Raw genomic sequence first — 26,495 nt, forward strand, 5'->3', positions numbered from 1 at the left:
CAACTAGTCTTAACAGAAACACAGAAAGCCATATTGGAGAATTTGACATTCAGATCTGATGATGCCATTTGTCTTAGAAATCACATTCAACAGAAGCTCAACCCACCTGTTGTGTTATTTAATAAACTTGGTAAACATTGTGTTATCTTGAACAAATCCCAACCATATGGCACAAGAAGGATAAAAGCAAAGACTGTTTTTATCCTGATTTTACATCTCATTTTGTTCTGGACTTAGAACCTCATGTTCCTGATGGGAAAGCAGTCTCAGACTGCTGGACCCGTTTGTATCTGTAGCGCTGCAGGGACATTTTTATTGAAGAAGTTTCAGCTGAAATATAGTAGCATCTTTTTTTTTTTAACCCGTCTGTGTGCATCAGCTTTAATCGACACTGCAACCATTTGTGCAGCCTCGTAGCCAAAACAACTGCTGTACGACACAACCGTGTTCACTGTAGTGAACGTAACACAACACCCGTTTGTCTCTCTGTCTCTCTGCCAGTTGTTCGGTGCCTTGCTGCGAGGGTGCTGCGCTGACCTCTCCTACCTGAACTTGTCCAAGAACTCCTTCTCTCACAGGTGGGTGTTCACCTCCAGTGTAAATCCCTGTTAACTGATTCATTTCTTGTACTTTCCTTAAAGCGCACAGACCCATTAGTTTTCCTCCTCTGACTCAGCCAAACGGCTCTGGAGGAATTCCAGTCAGGAGGCAGCGAGCAGAGCGAGCATCATCATTTATTTTCTGCTGTAGATTAGTGTTTAGCTCTGGACCTCACTGACGGAATTAACGTGCACGTTCGCCTCGCTCCTCTCATTTGCTCTGCCTTACTCTGTGTGTGTGTGTGTGTGTGTGTGTGTGTGTGTGTGTGTGTGTGTGTGTGTGTGTGTGTGTGTGTGTGCTTCCGTCTTTCTGTAATGTACACATGTCTCTGTTTGCTAACAAGTGTTCTGTCTGTCAAGCACTTGTATGCATTCCCGCAAGTGTATTTTATATGTGTGTGTGTGTGTGTGTGTGTGTGTGTGTGTGTTTACCTAGCTAGCAGGCAAGAAGCAGCTCCGGCTCTCATCATGTCATGTCCCCCAGGAGCCCAGGAGCTTCCCTGCTCAGCATATTGCATTACATGAATTACAGAGAAAAATGAGACTAATTTTAGATGGGAATTATGGTTCCATTCCCCAGGCTCCCACGCCTGCATTTTTTTTCCTTCTGTTTCTTTGTATCTACCGTATCTCTCTCTCTCTTTTTCCATCATTTACTTTTTTCTTTTTTGCATATATCTGGCTGCACCTCTTGTTCAGTTTTTCACCTTACTTACTTTTTGTTATGTGAATTCCCTCTCTTGCTGGAGCTCTTGGCCGCATAACTCTTCTTTCTCAACTCAGTTTATAATGAGAAGATTGAATTCCCCCCCCCTTACTGTTGACATCCACACTCCATCCATCTTCTCTGGCTGGTTTTAATCCTTTGCTTCCAGTGGCTGTTTTCCACCTCTCTTATCCCTCTCTTCTTTCTCACTGTTTCCTTCACTCCATCATCCCCTCCTGCTCCTCTTCCTCTTTCTTTATCACCCTTCATCTTCTTCCCCACCACTCACATGCCTCACATGCCTCGCATCCTCCTGCTCCTCCTCCCCTCCTCCCCTCCTCCCTCCCTCCTTTCCTTTTCCCCCTCTGTTCATAGTTCATTCCACCTCCTGCCGGTCATGGGTCTTCTGGTATTAAATGCACGGCGGCTCAGTTGCTGCCGGTCAGACGGCTGCCATGTTGTGGTGACAACACAGAGCCACAAAGCTGAACCGAGCTGATAAGAACCGCGCGGCTGCCGCTCATGAATATGGAACGGACCGCCTCAGACCCCTCCTTCACCCATCACACACACACACACACACACACACACACACAGATGTTGCACTCGTGAGAAACAATGAGCTGTCCATGTAGACACGGTTACACACACACACACACATGTGCACACGTGGTAACAAAGTGCTGATGCAGCTCTCTGGAGATCTGTCGTGTGAGAGAGACGGTGACACTGCATCTGCTTATGCGACAGAAGCCGTTCTGTATCGCGGAGTCCTGACAGGCTGTATGCTAATTATGACGAAGCAGGTCAGAGAAGAGCTGGTGTCCCACACACTTGGAGGTTATCAGAAGCAGTGACAGGGGCTTGTAATGCAGCCGCCTGGTTCTCCCTCACAGCTATCTGACTGTCTTCATCTCCGTCTTTTCTCCTCCCTCCCACCGTCGCTCTCTCCCTTATGACCTTTTCCATTTTTACCCCTCATAACTCCATTTTCTCCTACTTCCACCCCCCCCACCCCCTCCCCCGGCCTTCATCTCTCATTTTTCTTTTCTATTTGTTTCCTCTCACCACATGCAGTTTTATCTTTTAACCAAGTTAACATGCTTTTATCTGCGTGGGCTGAATGTTGGAGCTTTCTGGAAGACGTGTGAGTCGGTCAACCATACATTTGCTTTATCACGGGGGGGGGAAATGGATGCACTGCAGCTCGAGGAATAAAATTGTCTTTCGGCTTAGCTTCTGTGTGTGTGGGGCTTGAAATTAACATCCTCCACAAATCACCTGTGGTAGATAATGTTGTCAAGTTACAAACCAACTTGGCAAGTGCTAAATCATATTTTAATGGTCCTGTTTTAACAGCGCAATCATAACAATCAGTGTAAAGCAGTGGGTCATGTGCACAAGGACAATAAGGGATAATACTCACAGCACAATATGCGCAGAGTGGAATAGAAATTGGAAGGGTGTAGTGATTAGTCATTATATTCTCAGCCAGTCACATTACGGGTCTCATACCTATTAAACAGCTGTGCCAAACACATGGGCACATGACAAAATTGGCTCAGCAATCAGAGGGGAGAGTGCAGAGCAGCTTTTCAGTTATGATGTCCCGGAGGTATGCACAGTATTACAGATATGCTGCTAGAGGCAGGCGATGTCTCGTTTTTAGCCTGAATTTGATTTAGTGGAATTAGTGAAAGTCAGGCTTCGCTCAGTACCTGTCTCATGTGTTGTAATGTGTGGTTTTATTTTGAGAGAAGATCATGCACGCCACCATATCTGTGCTCGCAGCTTAAAAATCGCAATTGTTGAAATGTTTGAAAAAGTTTAAATGTCTGTAACTTGCAGAGTTTTTGAAAACTTCAAAATGTCTCTGTATGGAAGTGGCTGCTGGAGTCAAAGCAGTTAAAGGAAGTGAAATGTCAGTTGAAGTTAAAACAATCAAAGTAGTTCAGGAGTCAGTGGAGGTGGAAACATGAGCATGAAGAAGAGTTGAGGTGTTTGAAGTCTTTTGAAACTGCTGAAGTCAGTTCAAGTGTAACTGCTGGAAGCTTTTTAGAAGATAATTAAAATAAAACTGCTGAGAGGAGATGAAGGATTCTTTGAAGAGAAGGTTTTCAAATGATTTGAGGCTGATTTGAAATCTATTTGTTTGGAAAATACACAGAGAAAAAAAAAGTATGAGACACTTCAACGCTTGACTTCAGTGTAGAAGTAGTTTGGTGGCAAATGAAACTCAACAGTAATTTTGTGACTCGGCAGTTGTGCAGCTGTAGATACACTGAAATAAAGTCTATTTTTCATCTAGTGCGCATCATCATTTTGATTCGTCCACTACTTGTCTGACCTGCAGCAGCTTACTAATGGGATCTCCTTCAGCCTGCGCTTTACCTCGGGTTTAGAGCTGAGTAACAAAGGTTAGTTCAATCAGGAGCGGCTTCATTCTGAGGCAACCAATAAACTTTTACTGCCACGTGAGTCCTCGGCGATTAGACCACATCGGGATGTCATCATATGTGTAAAAGGAGGCGAGTGTGCGAAGTATAAGAAGTATAGAAAATGATCTACACATCCGTATCTGTTGCGAAAGGGTTCTGTAGCAAAAAGAAAAGTTGTACAATGGAAGTAAAAGTAAAACGGTTTCGCAGACATAGTTTGATGTAGTTAATAACATTAATGACTGCTTCCCATTTATGGAGCTGAGTCCTCGTTATCGAAATTAGCTGCACCTGTGCTTTTCCCGCAAAGATGAGCCAAAATGTCCGCCTGGAAAAAACCTGAAATGACGTGTCATGTTATAGATTAGTGTCATATTAACCGAGCTGTGGCTTTCATCTTCTCTGACGTGATGAGATTGTTGGCTTTAAGAAAACGATGAAAATTCATTGTGACTGTCAAAATTTTGGCTGGTGAGCTATAAAGTAAATTTCAAGCTCTCTGTGTTTTTCTGTGTGTGTGTGTGTGTGTGTGTGTGTGTGTGCGTGCGCATTAAAAGACCCTCATTGCTGAAAACAGTACCTGTTGTTTATCAGAATGAGGATGAAAGAGCAGAGTAGTAAAAAAAAATAAAAGATAAAAAAAAAGCTTCTGTGCTGCTCAAGTAAACAAAATATCAGTTGCCTGAAGAGAGAGGTAGCAGGTAATCTGTTCCAGAACAACGAACCTCGTCTTTCTGGAAGATGAATTCATTCTTCCCCTCTCTCTATCTCTTTCCTCCTCCTCCTCCTCCTTCTTGCCTCTCATCACTTTCTCCTGCCATCTCCAAACCCCCGCTTCTCTTCCTCCCCTGTGGTGAATTATTTGTGCAGTTGGGGTTGAAATGGCAGATTGGCTGCTCTGACAAGTTCTAAACACAGCTCTGAACCGGTGTACTACATCCATCCTGTGAGTGCTGTGATAGTCTCCTTATGTACCGTGACTCAGAGGGATGTTGTAGTCTACACACACACACACACACACACACACACACACATAGGCTAATGTATTGTATATGCCAGACAGATGGTTGGATAATTGGTCAGTGTTACCTTTTTAACTGGTGGCAGTAATTAATGCCAACTTCACCTTTTCACTTTGTCTGCTTGATATAATACTGACCTAAATGTCACAGGCAGCATCTGTCTGCTTTTAGCCTTCTTTTTCTCTCTCATTCCTGTTGCTCCGTTCCCTCTCTGTCACTTCTCCGCTCGTCTGCTGCAATCTTTCTGTCACTCTCTGTCAGCGTATCACGTCCTTCTGTCATCCTCTGTCTTGTCTCGATCAGTCGCTTATCTGTCCTCATCGTTCCCTCACCACCTTTCATTTTCTGTCTGTCGAAATGCCTGATCGTGATCCATCGTTAATGCTCACCCTCTGCCCTCCTGTTCCCATTCATATTTCTAAACCTTTCTCTCCTCTTCTTTACTGTTCTTTTCCAGGAAAGCCAGGGATTCTCTGCCAACTTTCCGCCAGTTCTTCAGCTCAGCATTCAGCCTGACCCATGTCAGCCTGGCCTCTATGAAAGTCCCACCTGATTCACTGAGGTGAGTCACTGTCACAGGCGTGGATTTAGAGTGACCTTTGAAACCCTGAGGATCTGTGAGCGTATCATCGATTCAAATCACTGGTATTGTTTGAACAGCAAAGGGCTGAAAAAGGAGCAGCTGGACATCTTAACTTCATTCAGTCCGACCCCTCTCGCTTGTGTCATTGTTACTGTATGTATCTGGGATGATCAGATTGTAATTCAGTACAGCAGAAATACAATAGATATATAACCAAGGTGTATGAAAGATGCTATCCCCCAAGTCACTTTGCATATAGCTGGCCACACTACTCATAAGATACATCCAGATATAAAAACCTGTATAAATATAACAAAATAATACAAAATAAATAAATCGATCCAAGAAAGATGCACCATCAAGATACACTCATGTTTTTTTAAGGCCACTTTTTTCACTATATCGGTGGGAAAACCAAAAAGAATGTGACCTGCATTTCTGATCAAGTTACCAAAGCACCATCTGAATCCAAGTTCATAGAAAGAGGGTCAGGGAACATATTCAAGTTTAAATGGGGAACAATGTGTGTTGTCATTAGGATTCATTAAGTGTAGACTCAGTTTGGTTGAGATGGTAATATATTACATAATAAATGTCCGATTTTACTGAGGTTTGAAAGCGAAATTATACCAGATCATTATAAAGGCACCGATTCAGGGTCAGAACATGTGATCAGTGCATCCTTAAAGTGATAGCTCAGGTTATTTGACGTGGGGTTGTGTGAGGTACTTCTCTATAGTCAGTGTATTACCTGCAGTAGATTCAGATCAGTGAGCTCCCAGTTCAGAGAAGCAGCAGGAGCACCGGCACAGAAGCTGAGTGACGAGCAGCTGTGGACGGGGTCAGCTGAGAAACGTGGTTTAGCCACTTTAAAACATGCCCACAGAAAAGTGTACATTTTATTTGGAATATTTTCACTGCTTTATCTTGCAGTCAAACCTTTCCTTTGGAACTACCGTATTCCTGTGCACAAGCGCACCTACAGCGCGCCACAGGAAAGGGCTGTTTGACAGCAAGATAAAGCGGTGGAAATGTTCAAAATAAAGCGTACACTTAAACTGATATTAGCTGTTTTCTGTGGGTTTTTTTTTAAGTGGCTAAAACACATTTTTTACTGACCTTGTCCACAGCAGCACATCACTCAGCTTCTGTAGTTTCTGCTTTCTGAACTGGAAACACGCTGATCTGAATCTAATGCAGGAAACACACTGACTATAGATAAGTACCACAACACTACATCAAATAACCCAAATTATCACTAAGGATGCACCAATCACATGTACTGAATCTGAATCAGTGTCCTAATTATGGTCTGCAATCATGACATAACCAATCCACATTAAGTGCAGTTTCTTTGTCACTGTCATTATAAACCCTGGCTTCATGTTACGTGAAATGGTGAGTGAGACCGACAAATACACTAAGTCAGAAACTATTATACAAGAAGTTGGACTGGTACGTCCCTATTTACAATGGTAAACTAGTATAATCAGTGGCCGACACCCCAGCACTCACTCATTTGGTAACCAAATCTCCTCTGAGTGTTTTTATTAATGCTGCATTAGTTATGGCGTTCCTGATGTGGTTGTGTAATGAATATTCTGCTGACTATATTCAGCCTTGACTAGTGCATCACCACTTGTGACAGCCAACTGGCAACTGAATCTCTCTTCCCCTTCGTTTAGAGAAGCTCTGGACAGAACGAACACACTTATCTGGCAGAATAAACAGCAACAAAAGCCAAGACGATGCTCTAATATACACATCAGGCGGTTCGAGTAATATTATACTGACATTATGTAAGAACGATAGCATAAACTCACTGAGGAACCACAGCAGAAAGTTTGTTACTATATCATATGTTAAGTGAATAATAAATAAAACACTGAGAGAAAAGATATAACAGCAATATTCTAAATATTATAGTGGCATTATAAAAGAGATAAAAGGATGTAAAATATCACTGTAAAGTCACTTAATCCTTCTGGATATTACTGCATCACAGTGCTAACTGGAATATTATAGGAATATTACTATAGGCTTAGAATTATAAACTAAGTGAATGTATTGTGACAGCCTTTTTGTAATGACTGTCACACACAGTAGGAGTAAATGAAATCCATAAAATAATCCAATTAAGAAATGAAATACTGCACATCAGGAGGTGTAGGGGACATGTTGCCTTATTTCTAACACTGGAGCCAGTGTTTCTCCTGGAGCCATGAAACTCTGCAGATCTGAAATAATGCTATGTTTAGCTCAGGTGAAGGTTTATGATTTGAGTATCTTCTACCTATGACAACCCATGCAGCTTATTATTCTGTGTGTGTGTGTGTGTGTGTGTGTGTGTATGTGTGTGTGTGTGTGTGTGTGTGTGTGTGTGTGTGTGTGTTATTCAAAGTACTGATACCACCTCTCTGTGTCAACAAGCATTTGTGCTGCTGAAATATTTAGTCAACTCGAGGCCTTCGAGTGCTAGAGGATACATTCTCACCTGGGCCACTCATGCTAAAACTATATCCACTCATGATCCTAAAGCACGGAGTCAAACAATTTAAATACCCCCTCTGATGAAAATCAAGCTTTTAACCTTGTTAACATTTCCATATGATGTTTTTTTATATAATACAAGACCTATTGGGAATATGAGGGAAATAAGCAGTCAACGCCATGACTGTGTATTTCCACCTTGCACCGCAGTGAAGGAATGACAGTCTCATAAAAACAGATTCAAACAACCAGGGATTCATACGTCATAACAAAAGAACCAATCCCGTCAACTTGTGGGAACGGGGGGGGGGCAAAATAAATCCAAAAACCTTTCAGTACAGAGAGCAGGAGTCTGCATTAGCACAGCCACTAACACTGCGTCAGCCACTGCCAGTTACAAGCTAACAAACAACATGACCGATGAACTACTCTAACCGTTCTGATAACGTCTTCTAGCTGCCGGTTTTGTTAACACTGCTGTTTTATCTGTCAACCGAGCGCCAGCAGCGGCGGTGGGGTGGGGCACATGATCCAGAGTTGTCGATGAGGAAGTAAGAATAGATGTGCTTCCAGCCCCAGTTTGTGTGGAAAAACCATGTTAAACAAAATATTCATCACAGCAGAGTATTTTACAGAGTTTAAAACATGTCTGGAGAGGAACTTTAAATTATTTATCCTGGCGTTCTCTTGCTGGCAATCTGACCCTAATGCATAGCTCATGCACATTGGTATGCTCCACCATCAGTACAAGCAAAGCCACTCAGCATTTATTTTTCTTGTTTTTATTGTCTCAGGCTTGAATACTAAAATAGCTTTATACCATATGGGGAGTAATTAGCATCCAAAGCCTCGAGGAGATTCAATCATCAAGGCTCACATTAGGCTTCAAACGTTTCTTCTTCAACAGTGGAGCTATTTTCTGTAATGTTAGTGAACTGGCCTTCAATCAGAGGACACGGATTGAAGTGTCCGTATTTGGACAGCGTCCGCTGTGTTTATGTGTCTTTGTGCAGGACTCTGTATCCTGACCAGCTTCAGGAGATCTGTAACTAAACCAGCTCAGTGAGCAGCCGAGCAAAAAGCGAGTTTCCCTACAGGGATGAGTGGAGTATCGCTATATTACAGTTTCTCTGTTAGGTGTTCAGCCTGCTGTTTGCTCCTCGTAGCCAAAAAGCACCATCAGTCGCTGAGTAAACAAAGCAAACTGCCAACAATTGAGATGATTGTGTGCTGCATGATGGATCCCAGCCAAAATGGATGGAGTGGACTCCCCACTTAGCACTTCTCCTCATTACCTCCTCATGGTGCATAACTCTTAAATGTGTATTCATTGCACAAGAACAAGCTCCAGCAGGGCCTTGATGTGCAAATGTAGTTTTCCTTTCTGCATCCAGCTTGGCCCGTGTGGCTGTGTCTTCACACACAACAGTTGGCCAACTATACTGAATAAATACTGAAGGTTTTTGAGGTGATTTCTGGTGGGGACTTAGTGAGCTATGAATCTTCTTCCTAAGCTACTTTTCTCTAAATCCTTTAAGATGGCTCTAAAACTTTTAGGTGTGCAGACGAGAACGTGGAGCAGGCTGGGGCACCGGGGAGGGGTCGGATGATCCGTTCAGGTTGTTAGAGGGAGGAAAAGCAGCAATTGGATTTATGTGGGACTGATCTTCCCTTCTCTAATTTTTTCACTCTGTCATCTTCGCCTTGCCTTTGTCCATTAATTGCCCTTTGTTTCTCCCCCATTTCTTCTTATCTACCTATCATTCTGCTCACTCCTCTCCTTCCTTATCTGCTTTTCCATTAATCTTTTTTGCTTCTATCTTTGCTTTTGCATTCTCCTGTTCTCTATCTCTCTCTCTCTCTCCCTCTCTCCCTCTCTCTCTTTTCCTATCCAACCCTGCCTGTGTTTTCCTTCAGGGCTCTGTTCCTGGGTCTGTCCAATAACCCTCATATCACTGATTTACACCTGGACATCAGCAGCTGTGAGGTACGCTCTGTCAGTCTGTGCTGCTCTAGGTATATTCACTCATCTTCTTCATAGATTAATGCTCGTGGCTGTCCCATCATGTTCCACTCCTCTCTGTCTTCCACCCACAGTTGAGGTCAGCAGGTGCCGGGGTGATTCAGGAGCTCTTTCCTCGAGTTTCGTGCGTGGGGACTTTAGACATCGCCGATAATGGTAAGAGACACACGCCTGCTCATACACCCGCAAGGTGACACACTGTTGAAACCCTTCTGATGGCAGGTGCCATGGTCTGGGCTCTGACGTGCAGTTTTTATTTGAAATGCATCATTTGAAAACTAGTGAGTAACTATCAATCTAACCCTGATGATAGCAGCCTGCGTTACAAACTGGAAGTGTGAAGTTTACGAATGGCTCCTTTAATTGTTGGAGTACCCCTTTAAAGGAGATTGATACATCCAGCTGGGTGTCAACATGTATTTCAAGGTCTTTATACTTTATTCCCCTTAAAATTTTAATATTATTTAGTACAATGTTTTTACTAACAGAGCAGCAAGGATTCAGTCAGTGACACCTACTGTATCTGAAATGCTTGTACATTTAGATTTGTCAGAAAATTAGGCTTGGAGCACTAACTCTCGCTTATGAACATCCAATCTTAGTTAAATCAACAATTTCAAAAGCTAATCACATGAGCAGGAGGTTTGAATGATGGAGGAAGTTGCTTTGGTATGAGTTATTGTGACAGGTTGTAACGGATGTGCTGTGCACCTGCATGAGTGTGATTGGATGTTCCCAGTCAGCCGGTGAATCAGCAACTGACGCATGAATAACACAGCTGATGTTATTCACCTAATGCAAATGCGACCTCAGTGCCGTGTCTGAACTAATGCAGTGCCCCATAAAACAGCAACGGTGCATTTATTCATAAGGCAACAAGTGGTTTGTCTTTTATATTCAGGGCTCGATTACCAACTGAGCAAAGTGATCAAAGGCCCAGACCTGTCTCATAACACTTTCAGGGACCCCAGTAGTCCCAGGGTCACAGCATGTCACTTGGTAATTTGACTAATTTCTTTTTGGAAATTCACACAATACAAACTAAGAGACCCTTTGTTATTAGGGAAACTGGGCCTGTGTCAAAATATAGTTTTAAAACCTTTATTGTTTTTGTTCATACTGTGCTGATGTTGCTTGTTTTACATTAAACTGTGTTTATTATTCCAGTATATTTGTACTAGGTGATCTCTGGTCTTCTATACAGTATTTATTTGTATCCCCATTAGCCTTTACCAAGGTGTAGCAACTACTCTTCCTTTACTCAAGTAAACATCACATCCTAATGCAATAGCAGAATGATAATAGCAATGACAGGTATTACAGTGAGTGCCCTGTACTTAATGGGAAATAAGAGATGACAGGGTAAATACACAGGGTGGTGTATTCATGTGTCCACCAGCATTTTTTTCTCCAACGCCCCCCCCCCCTCTATGGCCATGTTTACCATCATGTAACCTTGCTGTCAGAATCCTATGAAATGTTGAATTATGTTGTAAAGCTTTTCTCATTTTACAACAAAAAAGATTCTCTCTCCCTCTGACTCGATTTTAAAATACATTTCATATCACCACTTCACTATCTCGACGTGGTGAACAGGCCATGTGAATCTGCGTTGTAATTTGAAAGTCACACATGACTGGATCGAAGACACGTTTTCATCCAGTAGAAGAAATTTTATGGAAACCTTTTCACCTTGACGCTGCTGCACAATACACAATCTACACGTCACCACTGAGTTAAATTCTATAAATCTGCTAACGATAAAAACAAATGCATATCTTGAGGATGTATTCCTGCCAGTGTTCTGTTTTTACCATTTATCCTGCCAACCGCTTCCCACTGACAAAAACAGAGCGATGGCTCTGCCTTTATTTCCAAACCGCCATTAGTGTATTTATTAGTTTAACAGAACCAGTATTATTGAAAGAAACATTAACATGTGTCTCCTCTGGTGCAGCTCCTCTGCTTCCTCCTGCTCTGTCATATCACAGCTTCCTGTCATTGACGGAAAAATAAATTCACATCAAATTAGAAGTATGTAAGCGTATTTTAACCACAGACGTTTATTTTTTCTCTTTTGAATGAGCCATTTCAGTCTTTGTTGGTAAAATATCTTGCCATGGTAACCGCTTCCTCTTTTTCGAGAATGTGAGTGGGTGGGAGTGGAGGGGGAGGGGGAGAGGGGTTAATTGGGAGTATTTTGGAATTTCAGTGGGCAGTGAGATTTTGTTCCAAAACAGATCGTGAGACAAAAAAAAATTAGCTTTGAGAGCCAGAAATGTTAGCAACTGGCAAATGATGAGTCACTGGTAAGACAGCCAAGTAGAAATCTGACTTTTTCAGTTTAATCTTAAAGTTTTATGCGTGTTCTCTCATTTGATTGTTACTTACAAGGATGTAATTAAAATCTACTTTGAAGTTGGTTTCAACAGAGGCTCAGTAGAGCGTAGTATTGCTTGCGTTGCACTATTTTACTCTAGTGATGCTCCAGTGTACGGTGTTGTGTTGTGTTGCAGGTTTGGATGCTGACTTGCTGGCTGTCATCCCAGCTTTCTCCAGGCACCCCTCCCTCAAACACCTGATGCTGGGGAAGAACTTCAACATCAAGGGCAGGTACGGACCACATGGGGAGCCAGCACTACAGATGGCTGAGATGATGATACTGATGTTGACTGTTTTCCTCTTCTCTCTGCCTCCTCAGGGTGCTGGATGAGATTCTGCAGAAACTAGTTCATTTGGTGCAAGAGGAAGAGTGTGTGAGTTGGATTATGTAACATATTGTGTACACACACACACACATACGTACACACAGAAATCCTCTGTGGCGTTATGTACAGACGCACGCCTACACATACCTCACAGATCTGTCACCACACACACACACACATATCCTGTGCACACACAAACACACACTTGTCATCATTTAAATTCTTGCATCCTTGTTCATGTGCATTTAAGCTTAATCTCCCACCTGCCACATACACGAGGTGCAAGGTGCGAACACAGAGTCATGATGTCTGTGGGCCCAGCGAGTGATTCATTTGGTCTCAGTTTATTCACCAGACTCCCGAGGCTCTATCTGCTCTCCACTCTGAAAATCCAGCATGACAAGTAGCTTTCTCAATTAATTACCGCTGTTGATGGGGATAGCTCACAACTATGCTCCCGTACCAAGCACAGACTGATATTTACATGAAAGTGTGCGCACATAAGCCACTGTAAATGTGTAAGGTAAAAGGCTTTACACCATGTTCCTCAGAGGTCAGCCTGTTAGGCAGCTCAACCAGTAAGTGATGACGACACCGACATCACAATCATCTGTGTGTGTCTTCTAGAGAGCTTTGATGCTAACACTCCAGTGAGTCATAGGAGGCTGCTAGCATGAAAGTGAGAAACCGAGAACTCCCAGCAGCTAAAATGATATGCAGCAAATTCAAAATACATAAACAAAAATTTGGAGGGAAAAAAAACTCTGAAAGAAATAGTTTTGATATTTTGGGAAATATGTCCATTCGCTTTCTCCTCAAGAGTTATAGGAGGATTGCTATCACTCTATCTGTTTGCTTAATATAATTAGCAGCTAGCGTGGCTCTGTCCAAAGGTAACAAAAACCGCAAACCAGCACCTCTAAAGCTTGTTAATTAACATATATCTTGTTTAATTAAGCTTTACTAAAAGCAAAGTGTAAAAATGTCAAGTTGTAGGTTGTTCTTAAGTCTTTACGCTAACCTGCCAAACACCTGCTAGCTCCAGCTTTATATTTAGCAAACAGAGATGCCACATGTAACTCTTGCCTAGGGAGTGACTAGTTTTCAAAATGTCTTGTTTTAAACCAAGCCAGCCCTATAAAACACAAACTAAACATAGAGATATGGAGGCTGCAGTGAACAGCTAAAAATCTGGCTGGTGCTCATCACAAGTATATTCAGAAATTCAAAAATAGGATTCAACTTCTAGTCACAAGGCTAAAACGTAGCACCACAACCTACAATTCAGGCAAGTTGTTGTTGTTGTTTTACAGATTTTCACTGAAGAGTCTGTAATTTGTAAAATTAGCAAGTTGGTTGAAACCAGTTTTAACACTGAAGTGAGTTCATTTAAAAGTTATGTAATGTATGTGTATGCTGCAAGAAAGCACTGTGCTCAGAAAGTGTTTCTAAAACAAGAAACATGAAAAGAAGTGCAAATAAGCAGTAGCCAGCATAGGTCCAGTTTAAAAAAAACACCCTTCACCCTTGATAGTGATCAAATCGTTTTCCATCTTTTTTTCCCCCCCTACACGCTGTCTCTCACTGTGTTCTCCAGGCCCTGCAGTCCCTCTCTTTGGCTGACTCGAGGCTTCGCCAGCGGGGCACGGTGCTGGTCAACGCCCTGGGCTCCAACGCCTGCCTGCGGAAGGTGGACCTGAGCGGCAACCTCCTGGAGGACTCTGGGGCCAAGATGCTCAGCAAAGCCCTGCAGATTAACACAACACTCAGGTGTGTGTGTGTGTGTGTGTGTGTGTGCGTGCGTGTGTGTGCGTGTGTGTGTGTGTGTGTGTGTGTTTAATTGAAAGTCACTAGAGTAGTGGGAATGAAGAGGGATTTCCTTGTAGATTAGTGGAGAAGAAGAAGAGTAAGACAGGAAAAGAAGAGGTTTTAGAGGACAGATGAAAGAATAGGGTCAGAGAATATTAATATTATAGGTATCGTTTGAGGACAGGACACACTGAGGCTGCTGCGAGGCAGAACGGTGAGTTCATTGTGGGGCTTCAAAGACAGGCGAAGGAAAGTGAACCGTGTAGGAGATAAGAAGGTAAGACTGAGGAGTCGGAGGGGTAGTGAGTCGAATTGGTAGGAGGGAGAGAAAAGGGGGAGGAGGGATGGAGAGAAATGGCCTTGAGGCATACAACATATTGTACAACGCTGAAGTAAGAGAAAAGAAGAGGCTGAGTGAAGATATGTGTTTGTTTTTGAGGTGTGTTGGGGGTGAAGGAGTGGAGGGTGTGAAAAACAAGAGGTGGGGGAAAAGGAGGACAGCAGCGAGACAGGGGGTAGGATGGTAGTATTATGACGGGAGAAACGGCTGGATATGGACTTGAGAGTGAGAAAAGTTATGAAGGGATGGGAGAGGGAGACCACCTAAGGAGTGAGATTTGGGTTTTGCTGATTGAATTTCTAGGGCAGAGAGAAAGAGAGCGAGCGGGTGGGGTGGGGGGAAACAGAGAGATGAGGATGGAGGAGGAGGACGGATGAAAGGGAAGAGGGGCTGGAGATGAGTGATGTATTAAAAACAGGAGTTAGACAGTGTCGAGTGTAGGTGGAGGATCTGCACTGTGAAATAACAGAAGCTCATTAGTTGCACGGCAGTCGCTCATGCATTGTTAATGTTGTGATATGGACTCATTCTATGCATGTAGCAAAAAAAAAACAAGTCCTGACAAATGTGTTGATAATCCTTCTGTGATATGTTTGTGCAGCTGCATGGTCAGATAAGAAGTGGAACTGTGATATTATGTCCTCTGTGTGTGTGTGTGTGTGTGTGTGTGTGTGTGTGTGTGTGTGTGTGTGTGTGTGTGTGTGGGGAGGGGGGGTTGTGTTTACAATATTCGTGGGGTCTGAAAACCAGGAGCCCACTGTGTTTAAATGGCTGTTTGATGGTTAAGACTTGCTTGGGTTAGAATTAGGGTTCGGGTTATGTTAATAACGGGTCCCCACAAAGATGTGTGCGTGTGTGTGTGTGTGTGTGTGTGTGTCTAAAAAGCGACTGATCATGCTCCTCTTCTCTTCTGTGCCTGTCTTCCCCTGTTTCCTGCCGGTTTGATCCCTCTCAGGAGTGTGACATGGGATCGTAACAACACCACAGCGACAGGCTTCCAAGATGTGGCGAGAGCGCTGGAGCAGTAAGATGAACACAAAACACACGGTGTTTGAAGAAAGGAATACACACATAAAACGGATCTCACACACACACACACACACACACACACACACACAGGCACGCACGCACGCACACACACACATATGAAAGGCAGATAGCCATCTTTTGTATAGTGTTTACTATTGCATGGAGTTTCATCAGGCTTTTGACGTGCGTGCGCCAGTCAAACGTGGGTGTGAAGTTTGTGCTCGTGTGTTTGTGTCTGTGCATGTGGGTGTGTACAAAAGTGTGTGGGTGTATTTGTGTGTAAGGGAATTGGAGACAACTGTTATAAACGCCCTGGGTGTTTTTCTGTTTGTTCTTGTTAACATCATAAATCATCCAGTTTATTATTGCAAGGGTAATATTATCCCTCATTCCTACCCTCTTTCTCTCCCTCCTCTCGCCACTAAACAGCAACTTTACCCTGCAGTACATGCCCCTCCCCCTCAGTGATGTCGCCCAGGCACACCGCAGCGCCCCAGAGAAGACCGACCAAGCCCTGACCAAGGTGAGAGGAGCTTCGCTTTCACATGTTATAAAGATGCAGATGGTGGATAACAGCGTTTGCCTGAAAATTAGTTTTGGACTGAGATGGTACATTCTGATGAATGACTTTCATTTGCTTGTGCGTCAGAAGTGATGATTAAGTCTGAAAGTATTTATAGATTATATTGCTGCTGTGGAAACTACATGTGGTATGTGCCATGTAGCAAGTCTGCATGGAAAGTTTTAGCGTTTTTATACATCAGATTCTTCATAGTGTCTTATGACTATCTGGGTTGTGATATCTAACCAGTTCTATACAGAATAGATATTAAATTGCCCCCTGGGGACAAATTAAGTTTCTGGAATTCAATTTAATTGAATAGATTACAAAATAAAAGCACATCCTCGAATAGCTCAGCTTGTATCATTTCATATAACAGGAAAGCAACAAGGAAGCCTAACCCACTCTAAATTTAAAAAGATAAATGAAAATATATATATATATATATTGAAGGAGCTGTTTGTAAGTTTTGCTATTGCTGCATAGCTAACGTTAGCATTAATAGCTGTTTACTCTCCAGTCTAGAAGAAACGTTGCAGCGCCAAACTTCTCACCAAGAGCTGTGTCCAGTATTAGAAAGCAATGCCAATGTTAACTCTTGTCTCGATCACGTCTTTTCTTCTACTGAAGCTAGCATGCTAAACAGCTAGCCCTGCCTTGCCTGTTGCTTTACGATAGCGATTCACTGTAGCCTCTAATCTGCCCTGAAAATGTAGTGCTGCTCAGAGGATGTACTATAACCTAATGTAATGATATGTTATGTTATGATGTTATTTTATGTTATGTTATATTATGTTATGCTGCGCTATGCTATGAAGAACTTTCAGACCAAGTAATGTAAAAGCACTTGGGAGGTTTTGAAGCCAGCCAGCCTGTTTGTAGCTCAGTTGGTGCCTAATGTCACTTTACAAACTCACATCTGAAAGCGCTGCCTGACACATTGATGCTTGGTATTTGAGTTACTGAACTTGCAGTTGTTTTTGTCCAACTGAATTTTTTTTATTTTTATCTGCTGGCTACTGAGCAGCTCCACTGTAGCCATTAAAGGCAGGGTAAAGGGCCTTAGTCTGGGCTCCCGTGATGGTGATAAAATGTAAGGAGCGAGCACTGTTGTGTTTACTTTCTCTGCTCAGATGTATCCTGCCTTTAGCTCTCTCTGTAAATGAGCTATACTGCATCATAAATTGGATCACAAGAGGCAGACATTCACATTTTTAATTTTCTGCCCCGTATGATGGCTGTGTGCGGTTATGTATCTATGTGTAGGAACACACTGTGTGCCAAAAGCTTTTTTTAGTCACAGTGCCTCTTTTAACATCCTGTCTTACAGCTTGTTTGAGTCCGTAAACAATCATCCATGAGGGAGATGTGCGCTTGCTTAACATCATTAGGCATGATAAATTGCTAGATAGCTCATCAGTTTTGCTTTGAACAGCTTCAAGAACAGCTTCAAAAACAGTCCCGCAACATCAAGATCTGTCTGAATGATGTGGTCAGTTCTCTTCACCACCACTGCTAAATAAATTCTGTCTGTCACTTGGCTTGTAAGCTGCAGTTAACAGAGCAAGTCTGTTTACGTTGCATGTCAGACTCGATCTCCCGGCCGGCTCGGCTGTCAGTCAATCATGCACAACATCTCTCCTCCCCACGGGCTCGCAGGCTAAAGGAGCATTTTCTGATGCATCTTCAGGAAAATAAAAACAACATATCAACAGTGCACTGACATTAGAAAATGGTTCTGCTGTGGCTCTAGCCTAATGAATCATCTCTGGTTCTTACTGAACTGCTTTTGCTTGGAGTATACTGTAGTGTTTACTTGGGGTTAGAGGAGTTTTTGTCTGTGCATTGTCAGTGAAGCTCCTAAGTCCTTGAGGAACACTTGATTCCATCTTTCTTTACATAAGATGATTAAGCAGTGAGCACTTCGACCTGCTGAGTCAAGAAAAAAAAAAATCAAAGGCATCCAGTTTATTTCTGGGGATGAAAATTCTCTCTCCAGTCTCCTTATTACGATGCAAATGGACTTGTCTCCTGTCTCCTGCATACTGCGCTTTGTAAACACCTGTCATCCCCCCTCTCCCTCCTTGTTTGTTTTATGTGTGTGTGTGTGTGTGTGCACGCATGCGTGTGTGTGTTTGTGTGTGTGTGTGTGTGTGTGTGTGTGTGTGTTTGTGAGACAGATCCAGCGTGCCCTGCTTAGAAACAACCAGACTCAGCGTTTCTCTCAGAAACAGGCTCTCAGGCTGCACCAAGGCCTCGTCACCAGCACTGCTGAACAGGTGTGTGTCTGTCTGTGCACATAATGGTAAACAAGTCAAGATTCTTATTGTTATCGTAGACTGAATGTCTTTGTGCTTGTAACTTATTATATGGATTGATTTTTTTTGTGTGTGTGTGTGTGTGTGTGTGTGTCTGTGTGTGCGCGCGCGTGTGTGTGTGTGTGTGTGTGTGTGTGTGTGTGTGTGTGTGTATGTGTGTGTGTAGGTGATGGAGCGTCTGTGTGTGCGGGTGCAGCAGCAGGTGTGTGTCCTGAAAGGCTGCGAGGAAGGAGAGGAGGTGCAGACGGCCAGACAGATCCTCAAAGAAGTCAGGAACTCGAGAGCTGTGAGTGACATTTTTTTCGTTACTTGTAAACTGTAATGATTCATATAATACATATATCAGAATGTGTGGTAAAGACAAGGAATGGGAATTGCTAAGATTTTATTGATACCAATACCACTATCAGTATCGGTAATTCTGCTAATCGGTCCAATTCTTTATCAATTCCCTTAAGAGTTGTGGAAAAAGTGTAGGCAGACACAGGTTTATTTTACACTCTTTATTTGTTGAATTGCATTTCATTACAGTAGTTGTTTCTCAGAAAACAACAAATGGAAAAACTTCATGATAGCTAAAGCAGTTTAGGAAATGTTCAAAGACCATGGCTTGGCTGAATACACGATGAGTATTATTTACTGTGAGATGTGCATCCATATTGCCCTGTAGGCCCAGCGAAACAACATTTTAAATTGAATATTTAATCAATAGTCAGCGTCAATCCATCTTGAATTAGTCCAGAGTTGTAACTAAACCTTGACTGAGAGACTATGCTACTTTATATCTCTACGAATGATTGTACTTTTCACTCCATTACAATTGTTTTGCAGCTTTAGTGACTAGTTACTTCGCAGATTATATCATTTCACACTTTCAAATAAAGACATGATATACCTCATCTTTGGCTCAGCATCACTGTGTCACAGAACATTAGCAGCATCCTCATGATCATTCACACATGAAAAGGCATTATTTTCATAAAATACAGTCGATACTGTTGAAGCCAATAAAATCAATATGACCAGAAAAAACATTGCACGAGTGTAACACAACAGTAAAAGTGACAAATAGAATATTGCTAATGCCAGTGTAGATGCTGCCTCAAATTGCTCTGTGACCATACGAAGTTCCAGTACAACAATACAACATTTAACTGCTGCTATTTCAAACCTTAATGGAAGCTGTAACAAATGAGTTTTTTAATATTGGTTCAGTCTGCATGTCGGAGCTCTAAACACACAGAGTCAGACTGAAGGATGTGAGACACTCACTCTTTCTTATAAAGGCTCAATAAGAAAGGCTTAATAATTCATCTTTTACTAATACTTAATTGATCAGATATAAGCAATTAATTACAGCAAATTTTAGTTTGCCAGGTTGTGAAAAATCTCTATGGTCATATGGTGTTAGGTTGATTGTGGATGCATACAAACAGCAGGCAGGAATCAACCTGCATAAAAGCAAAAGAAGCAAAGTTAAGGATTCCAGTAACTGAGGAAGAGGGGTATGAAATGTGTGAGACACAATGTACATCCACAAGCTCACTCAAGCTATGAAGGGAATTACACAGGAAGATTCAACCCGTTTTTTCATAAAACCCAAAATAAAAAAAGAAGCCTCCGACACTGTAGGAGTCTGCGTGGGACCATGGAGGCTGACCACTCACACATTTTCTGGAACTGTACAAAGATAAGGTTAATATTGCCTGACCAATGTTCTGCTGTCAGCAAGTAAGAAAGCTGTTACCAGAAGCTGAATTTAAATGCTCCAAATGAAGAACAGTGGCTGGAAATTTAAATTTTTTCATCATGGAAAAGTTGACGTATCTTTTGAGAGTCAGAGAAGAAGAACTGGAAAAGATGGAACATTTATATGAGACACAACACGGACTAAACGAATGCCTGATTAAAATAGTTGCATGATGATATTTCGTATTTGGTTGTGTACATGTGATCCCGTTTCGTTTTTGATGTGCTGCTCTGTTTATATTCTTGTGAAAACTCGATAAAAATTCAAGCATGAAAAAAATTTAAGGTAAAGGTTGATGAATAATCCTTCAGGTCAGCAGTTATGTTTAAATTACAGAAAACTTGATTTAGATTCATTGAAAATGTGGTAGCTAGATAAATTAGAAGGTGGTGATCAGCTTATAAAATATGACGTTTTTCTTATAGATTACACCAACCATCATCAAAATTTGCTTCACCTCGATAAGCTGCAATATCAAAATGCCACTTGGATTGATTTATAAATAATAATAGTAATAATCCAATAATATAAGACATATGATGTTATAACTTTCAGACGTTTTTACTTTTGATACTTAATTCTTCTTCTACTGATTTTAACCCCTTCTCTTCCCTGTCCTGCTGCCTGTGTGTGTGTGTGTGTGTGTGTGTGTGTTGTGTGTGTGTGTGTGTGTGCGCATTAGCTGTACCCATCTCTGTGTGAGCTGGCCCATGTGTTGTCAGTGGACGGCCCCGTCAAACAGCGCCTGGACACTCTGGCTGGAGAACTGGCCAAAGCGGCCGACAAAGAGCTGCAGGTATGTTCAGGGGGTTAAACCGTGGCTTTGATAAACAGCTGTTCCATATGTGGACTAGTTGCATTTAAATTGCCCATTTATGGTGCGTGAGTGTGTGTGTGCAGTGCAGGTACGCTGACTTCAAAAGAAACGTAGCATATAAATTCACAGGGAGGGAACACTTTTTTTAGTTCAGGTCTGGTCCCAGTGGGATTCAGCAGCACAATGTGGTTGAATGATAAAGAAGCAGCAGACCCTGGGGATGAATCTGGGAGGCTTTCTATTGAATTCCAACTTACTTGATCACTATTCATAGGGATGTCACGATACCAGAATCTTGGTACTCTGCACCAGTACCACTGATATTCCACGACTCTCGATACCAAAAAACAGAAAACAAGAGCACACACTGCCCACACAGTGAGTGTACAGCAGTACTTTAAACTGACTAAGAAGGTGACAGACTCAAGGTGTGAAAATATTCATTAAAAAAAAAATCAGTGTTATATTTTAACAGACCGAATAGTGATGACTGTAGCCTGCTAATATTGTGAGCACTCAGCTCACGTTAGGAGCTTATGCTAGTTAGCATAAACAAGCTAACGTTAGCCTTTGTGAATGCTGTGTGTGGAGCGTTGCTACAACACATGTCGGCTGTCGCAAGTCACAAACAATAAAAGTGACGTTTCAGGACATGAACATGTTGAGGAGATGTTGTTGATGTAAAGTTAACAACTGAAACTCACCCTGAACTCTGTGTAGAGATCTGATGTCTGTCTCTGAGCCGCTGAGATAAGTTTGAGGTGTTACCTCTTCTGTGTCGTCCATTCCACGCGTTGCTGGCTTCTTCTTCTCTCTGAGTTTGATGTCAGACTAGGACACTTGTAGTGTTATTATACTGCTCTCATCAGTCCAGGAAGAATCACATCTCTAGAAGCTAGGACGTCTATAATACCTTTGATACTGACGGTACTGTGGGAAAACAAGTACCGTCACATTTTCAGATCATCATCAACCGAAGCCTCGGATCTCGTGACATCCCTATTACAGCTCTATCTGTACTTTCTAATTTGGTTGCTATTCACAAGGTTACATTTCTGATTTGCAGGGGTCATAATCAATTAAAATGTGAAAATGTTCACGTATGTGTTCATTCAAGTTAAACATCTGGAACAGATCTGAACAGATGTGAATAGTTACTGGTTGATAAATGGATGCTTGCTGCTTTGTAGAGAAATAAAAGATGAAAACAAGTAACGGCGAAGCGAGCAGATGAAAACACTGAATGAATTATTAAATGCTTTGGAAACATATTTATTTCTTGAAAATGTGGATAATTGTGTGTGTGTTTGTGTAGTGATGCATTTCTCTGGGTGTTTGTGTCCAGGTGGTTGTGGACTCCATGGTGTCTCTGTGCCGAGAGTTGTGTCCCATGTCCTGCGCAGCAGCCGAGAGACTCAACCCGCCTCTTTCATCCATCTCTGAGCAAGTTTCGATCCCTCGCTCCGCCATCCGCAACGCCCTGATGGAGAGAGCAGCTGAGGATATCAACAGAGCCCTGGAGTAAGACAGAGAGACAGAGAGAGAGAGAGAGAGCTGGTGGAACATCAAGCGAAGAACTTCAGCGAAGATACTGACTGAGTTGTTGTATCTTTCTTGTGTGTGTGTGTGTGTGTGTGTGTGTGTGTGTGTGTGTGTGTGTGTTTCTCTGTTTGTCTCTCAGGGAGGTGAAGTTGTCTGTGGTCTCCTATCTGACCAACTCCATAGTGGATCAGATTCTGCAAGAGCTCTACACCACTCATAAAACGCTGGTACTGGTAATATCCCTTTACTGCATGACTTCTTTGTAGCTTGTAGAAAAAAAAAAAATCTGTCTTCTGGTTTAAAGCTGAAATCTGTAACTACTTTCCAGCACAGATGTGTGATGTAGGAGCATCTGGTGTTGACAGAGTTGATGCAGCTTGGTTTTGATTGACTGGTACTTCCACAAAGATATAGGACAATGGACAGGCCAACAATAAGCCTAACACAAAACATTACAGATTTCAGCTTTAAATTTCTGCATGATCATTGTAAAGGAATAATTTGACACTCTGAGAATTGTGTTTGTTCACTTTGGAGTTGGATGTGACTCAGCTGGTTGCTTGGCAACCTCACAGTGATGACAAGTCACCAGGAAGTCCCTGCTGCCAGCCAAGAATAGTTCCACATGTTTCTTTACACTTCAGTTTTTTTTTTAATCAAACAAACAAGATACAACCCCACCAGAGGTGCTGGTAGTGTTTCCAGTCTTTATGCTAAACTAAGCTAAACTAAGCTAACCGTCTCCTGGCTCCAGCTCTCATCAAGCAGACAGAGATGAGAGTGATATTGATTTTCTCTCCAAAATGCCAAATTATTCCTTTAAGTCTCTTAAAGCTTGTTTTCATCAAAGTAAATTTCTGTATCATTTATAAATAAATTAAAAAAGTCACAGCCAAAAATAAGCAAAAATCAATCTGTATTATTAATTGAGAGTTTATAACTCTGCTTATCTGCTTTGTGAGAACTGTGTGTGCATGTCTTTGTGGTCTGATCATATTTAATTGACAGTGGCCTGGCAACATAAGTAAACAACTCAACAACTGCCGTCAAACTGTGATTCAAATGTTCAAATGTTGCTAAATCCTGACTGGTGCATTGAAGTATGTGACATCATGTTTTTTCTGCCAAGTCCAACCCACTTTAAAACGATTCAAAGTACTTCTCCTTTGGCATTGAAGGAGCTGTGTGTAAGTTTTTACTTTTGCTACATCGCCAACGTTAGCGTTAACAGCTGTTTATTTACCAGTCTAGAGGAAACGTTGTGAGTTCACCATCAAACTTAATTCCTTTACTCGCCAAGAGCTGTCTCCTGTGGTGGAAAGAGAGGATGAGGAAGTAGCTCTGTCCAGACGGCGTATTCTAACCGCAATCAACTATTACCACCTCCAAGTACAAGTACATATAGCACCTTTAAATAGTGTGTTTTATTTATGTTTGTCCCCATCCTTCACAGTAAGAAGCTGATTGAGAAAACTGGTTTTCAGGCCTTTAAACTGGTGATTGGCAGGATGCAGGCAGACTCTGTGCCTCAGACTTCCTCTAATTGGTTGGATCATTCCCACACTCGCTACTCACCGAAAACGATAAAAAAAAAAAAAAGAATTTATTTTTATTGCTTCTATATAAATGATAATCCATGAGTAACCTACTGTGGCTTTAACAAAACCATTCACTACCGTGTACACTGCAGGATTTATGCAGTGTGTTTGTGTGCGATATGATGATTTCAGTCTGAGTCCATATTTCTCAATAGTAAGATGAGTCATGGTTTGAATTAAACTCTCAGAAATGCATTTTTAAAGAATGTCGTCTCCCTGTCGAACCATTACTGTGAATACATAAATGTACAAAAAAGCCATTTTATCACAAATCACACACACATTTATTTATATATTAAATTGAGTGAGTTAAGAATCAGCTGTGGAGCCTCTTCTTCTGACGTGTCCGAGGACCCGTCACAATCAGATGAGTCTCGAGAGTTTTTGATGTAAATTTCTGAGGCTGTCGAAAAGCCTGCGCCTCTTGAATTACTAGTGTGTGTAATTATTTGAAGAAGGCACTCTGGTTCATGTGTCATTAGGATTAAGGTTTTTAAGTATAAAGTAGCTTCTTTTTTTTTTTTTGAGGAGAGCACGGCCCCCAGAGACAACATAACAACTGGATCTGAGTCAGTTAAGGACATGATTACACCCTGCAGGTTCTCCTTTCCGTAAAATTAAATTGTTTAAAATGAAGGCTGTGGGAAAAGGAGGCAAAAATAGATGTCTGGCAATAACACTGCCTTCCCTGCTCTGCTCTGCATTCCATCCACTGCCTCATTCTCCTTTCCCCGTTTTGCTGCAGTGCCAGTTTGTCCTTTATTACGCCCTCACTCCGCTTTGAAAATCAAGAAATTGTATTTTATTCATAATTTTTCTTGGGCTTTGCCAACAACGACATCAAAGTACCAATTGCTTTGGTTGTGAACTTTTTGGAAAGAAGGGCGGAGGCGCTTCTCCCTCTTGAGATTGCATGGAAGGATATTGTTGCAGATGTCATCACTGTGTATGAATTGTGTGTGTGATGGTGCTTAATGGTGTTTAATGTGTGTGTTGCATCAGCTGCGGCAGGTTTCTCAGGCCAAGCGCTGGGATGACGTGGGGACGGGCAGACGCACGATCAGACAGTCCAGATTAGTCGAGTCTCTGGAGTTCCCTGATGAGGACTTTGGCGTCAACTTGGGAATAGTAAGTGTTTGATTTTATGTGTATGTTTTAGTGAATAGTATTTTTTTTATATATATCTAAACAGCAATTATTTAATTTTGGTGGTGCAGTGGTTAGCACTGCTGCCTCACAACAAGTAGGTTCTGGGTTCAAACCTACCGGCCGGCTTGGGGCTTCCTGTGTGGGGTGGGTGCGTGGGTTTCCTCTGGGTGATCCAGCTTCCTCCCACAGTCCAATGACATGCAGGTTTTAGGCGAATTGGCGGCCCTATAAGGAAAAGCACTATGGATAGTGAATGAGTTATTTGATTTTCAGCAAATGTATGGCAACAGTTGCTGATAGTTAACACCATTTCTCAAACAAAAAGTGAAAACATTTACCGGTTTCAGCTTCTGAAATGTGAGAATTTTCCTCTTTCCTTTTGTAGAAAATCTGACAAATTCAATATGATTGGATTTCTGGCTGTGGAAGGAAATATGAGCAGCTTGAAAAAGTTCCCTTGGGTCGTTCGGTTGAGGGGTTTGGCGTCGAGACATTTTATGTTCGCTGACTAAAAACTATTCATTTTCACATCATTTTGATTTTGATAATGATATCATTATCATTACAACACTTAAAACAACAACACAGGTTGGAGTTTTTTTTTTTTTTTTTTACAGCACACTCGGTTTATGAGCAAAAAGAAAAGCAAAACAAACATGCTGATTGACGTGAGCGCTGTGTGAAGAGTGAGTGAGTAACACCAGTAAAACAAGTGTAAGGATTATCTGTAGGCCGACTGACTGAATCACTGTAGTCTTACAAAGGTGGGAACATTCTTGCTGTCTAGTCCAAGAGTCCTGCAATAAATTCTCCTTCATGAAGGTTATAATCTTCTGTTATTGCAGGAACTGTGTGATGCTGCTGAATTGTATTGCATTATACAGAGATGCGTTTCCATTATTTATTCTGCTCTATTTGATGTAAATGGGGTGGGCAAAATAGTAGAAACGCCTCTCAGTATAACACAATACAGTTCAACAGTACAACAACCTACAGCCTCCGGCACGATCAT

At 42.0% G+C, this 26,495-nt stretch overlaps 1 protein-coding gene across 2 annotated transcripts in view; it reads left to right on the forward strand.

Moving 5' to 3' along the window:
- The window catches only part of carmil3 (capping protein regulator and myosin 1 linker 3), an 88,438-nt gene that overhangs the window by 47,930 nt on the left and 14,013 nt on the right, over window positions 1–26,495 (forward strand). For both annotated transcript variants that reach the window (XM_056392330.1, XM_056392331.1), the window contains exons 16-30: window positions 502–578; window positions 5,223–5,327; window positions 9,756–9,825; window positions 9,936–10,017; window positions 12,378–12,474; window positions 12,563–12,617; window positions 14,167–14,339; window positions 15,674–15,742; window positions 16,177–16,270; window positions 18,490–18,588; window positions 18,794–18,913; window positions 21,060–21,173; window positions 22,540–22,715; window positions 22,876–22,963; window positions 25,337–25,462. In XM_056392330.1, the coding sequence (XP_056248305.1) occupies window positions 502–578; window positions 5,223–5,327; window positions 9,756–9,825; window positions 9,936–10,017; window positions 12,378–12,474; window positions 12,563–12,617; window positions 14,167–14,339; window positions 15,674–15,742; window positions 16,177–16,270; window positions 18,490–18,588; window positions 18,794–18,913; window positions 21,060–21,173; window positions 22,540–22,715; window positions 22,876–22,963; window positions 25,337–25,462 (1,545 nt within the window). The remainder of the gene's footprint in view (window positions 1–501; window positions 579–5,222; window positions 5,328–9,755; window positions 9,826–9,935; window positions 10,018–12,377; window positions 12,475–12,562; window positions 12,618–14,166; window positions 14,340–15,673; window positions 15,743–16,176; window positions 16,271–18,489; window positions 18,589–18,793; window positions 18,914–21,059; window positions 21,174–22,539; window positions 22,716–22,875; window positions 22,964–25,336; window positions 25,463–26,495) is intronic.

The sequence above is a fragment of the Seriola aureovittata genome, chromosome 12 (genome assembly GCF_021018895.1).
Source record: "Seriola aureovittata isolate HTS-2021-v1 ecotype China chromosome 12, ASM2101889v1, whole genome shotgun sequence".
Taxonomy (NCBI): domain Eukaryota; kingdom Metazoa; phylum Chordata; class Actinopteri; order Carangiformes; family Carangidae; genus Seriola; species Seriola aureovittata.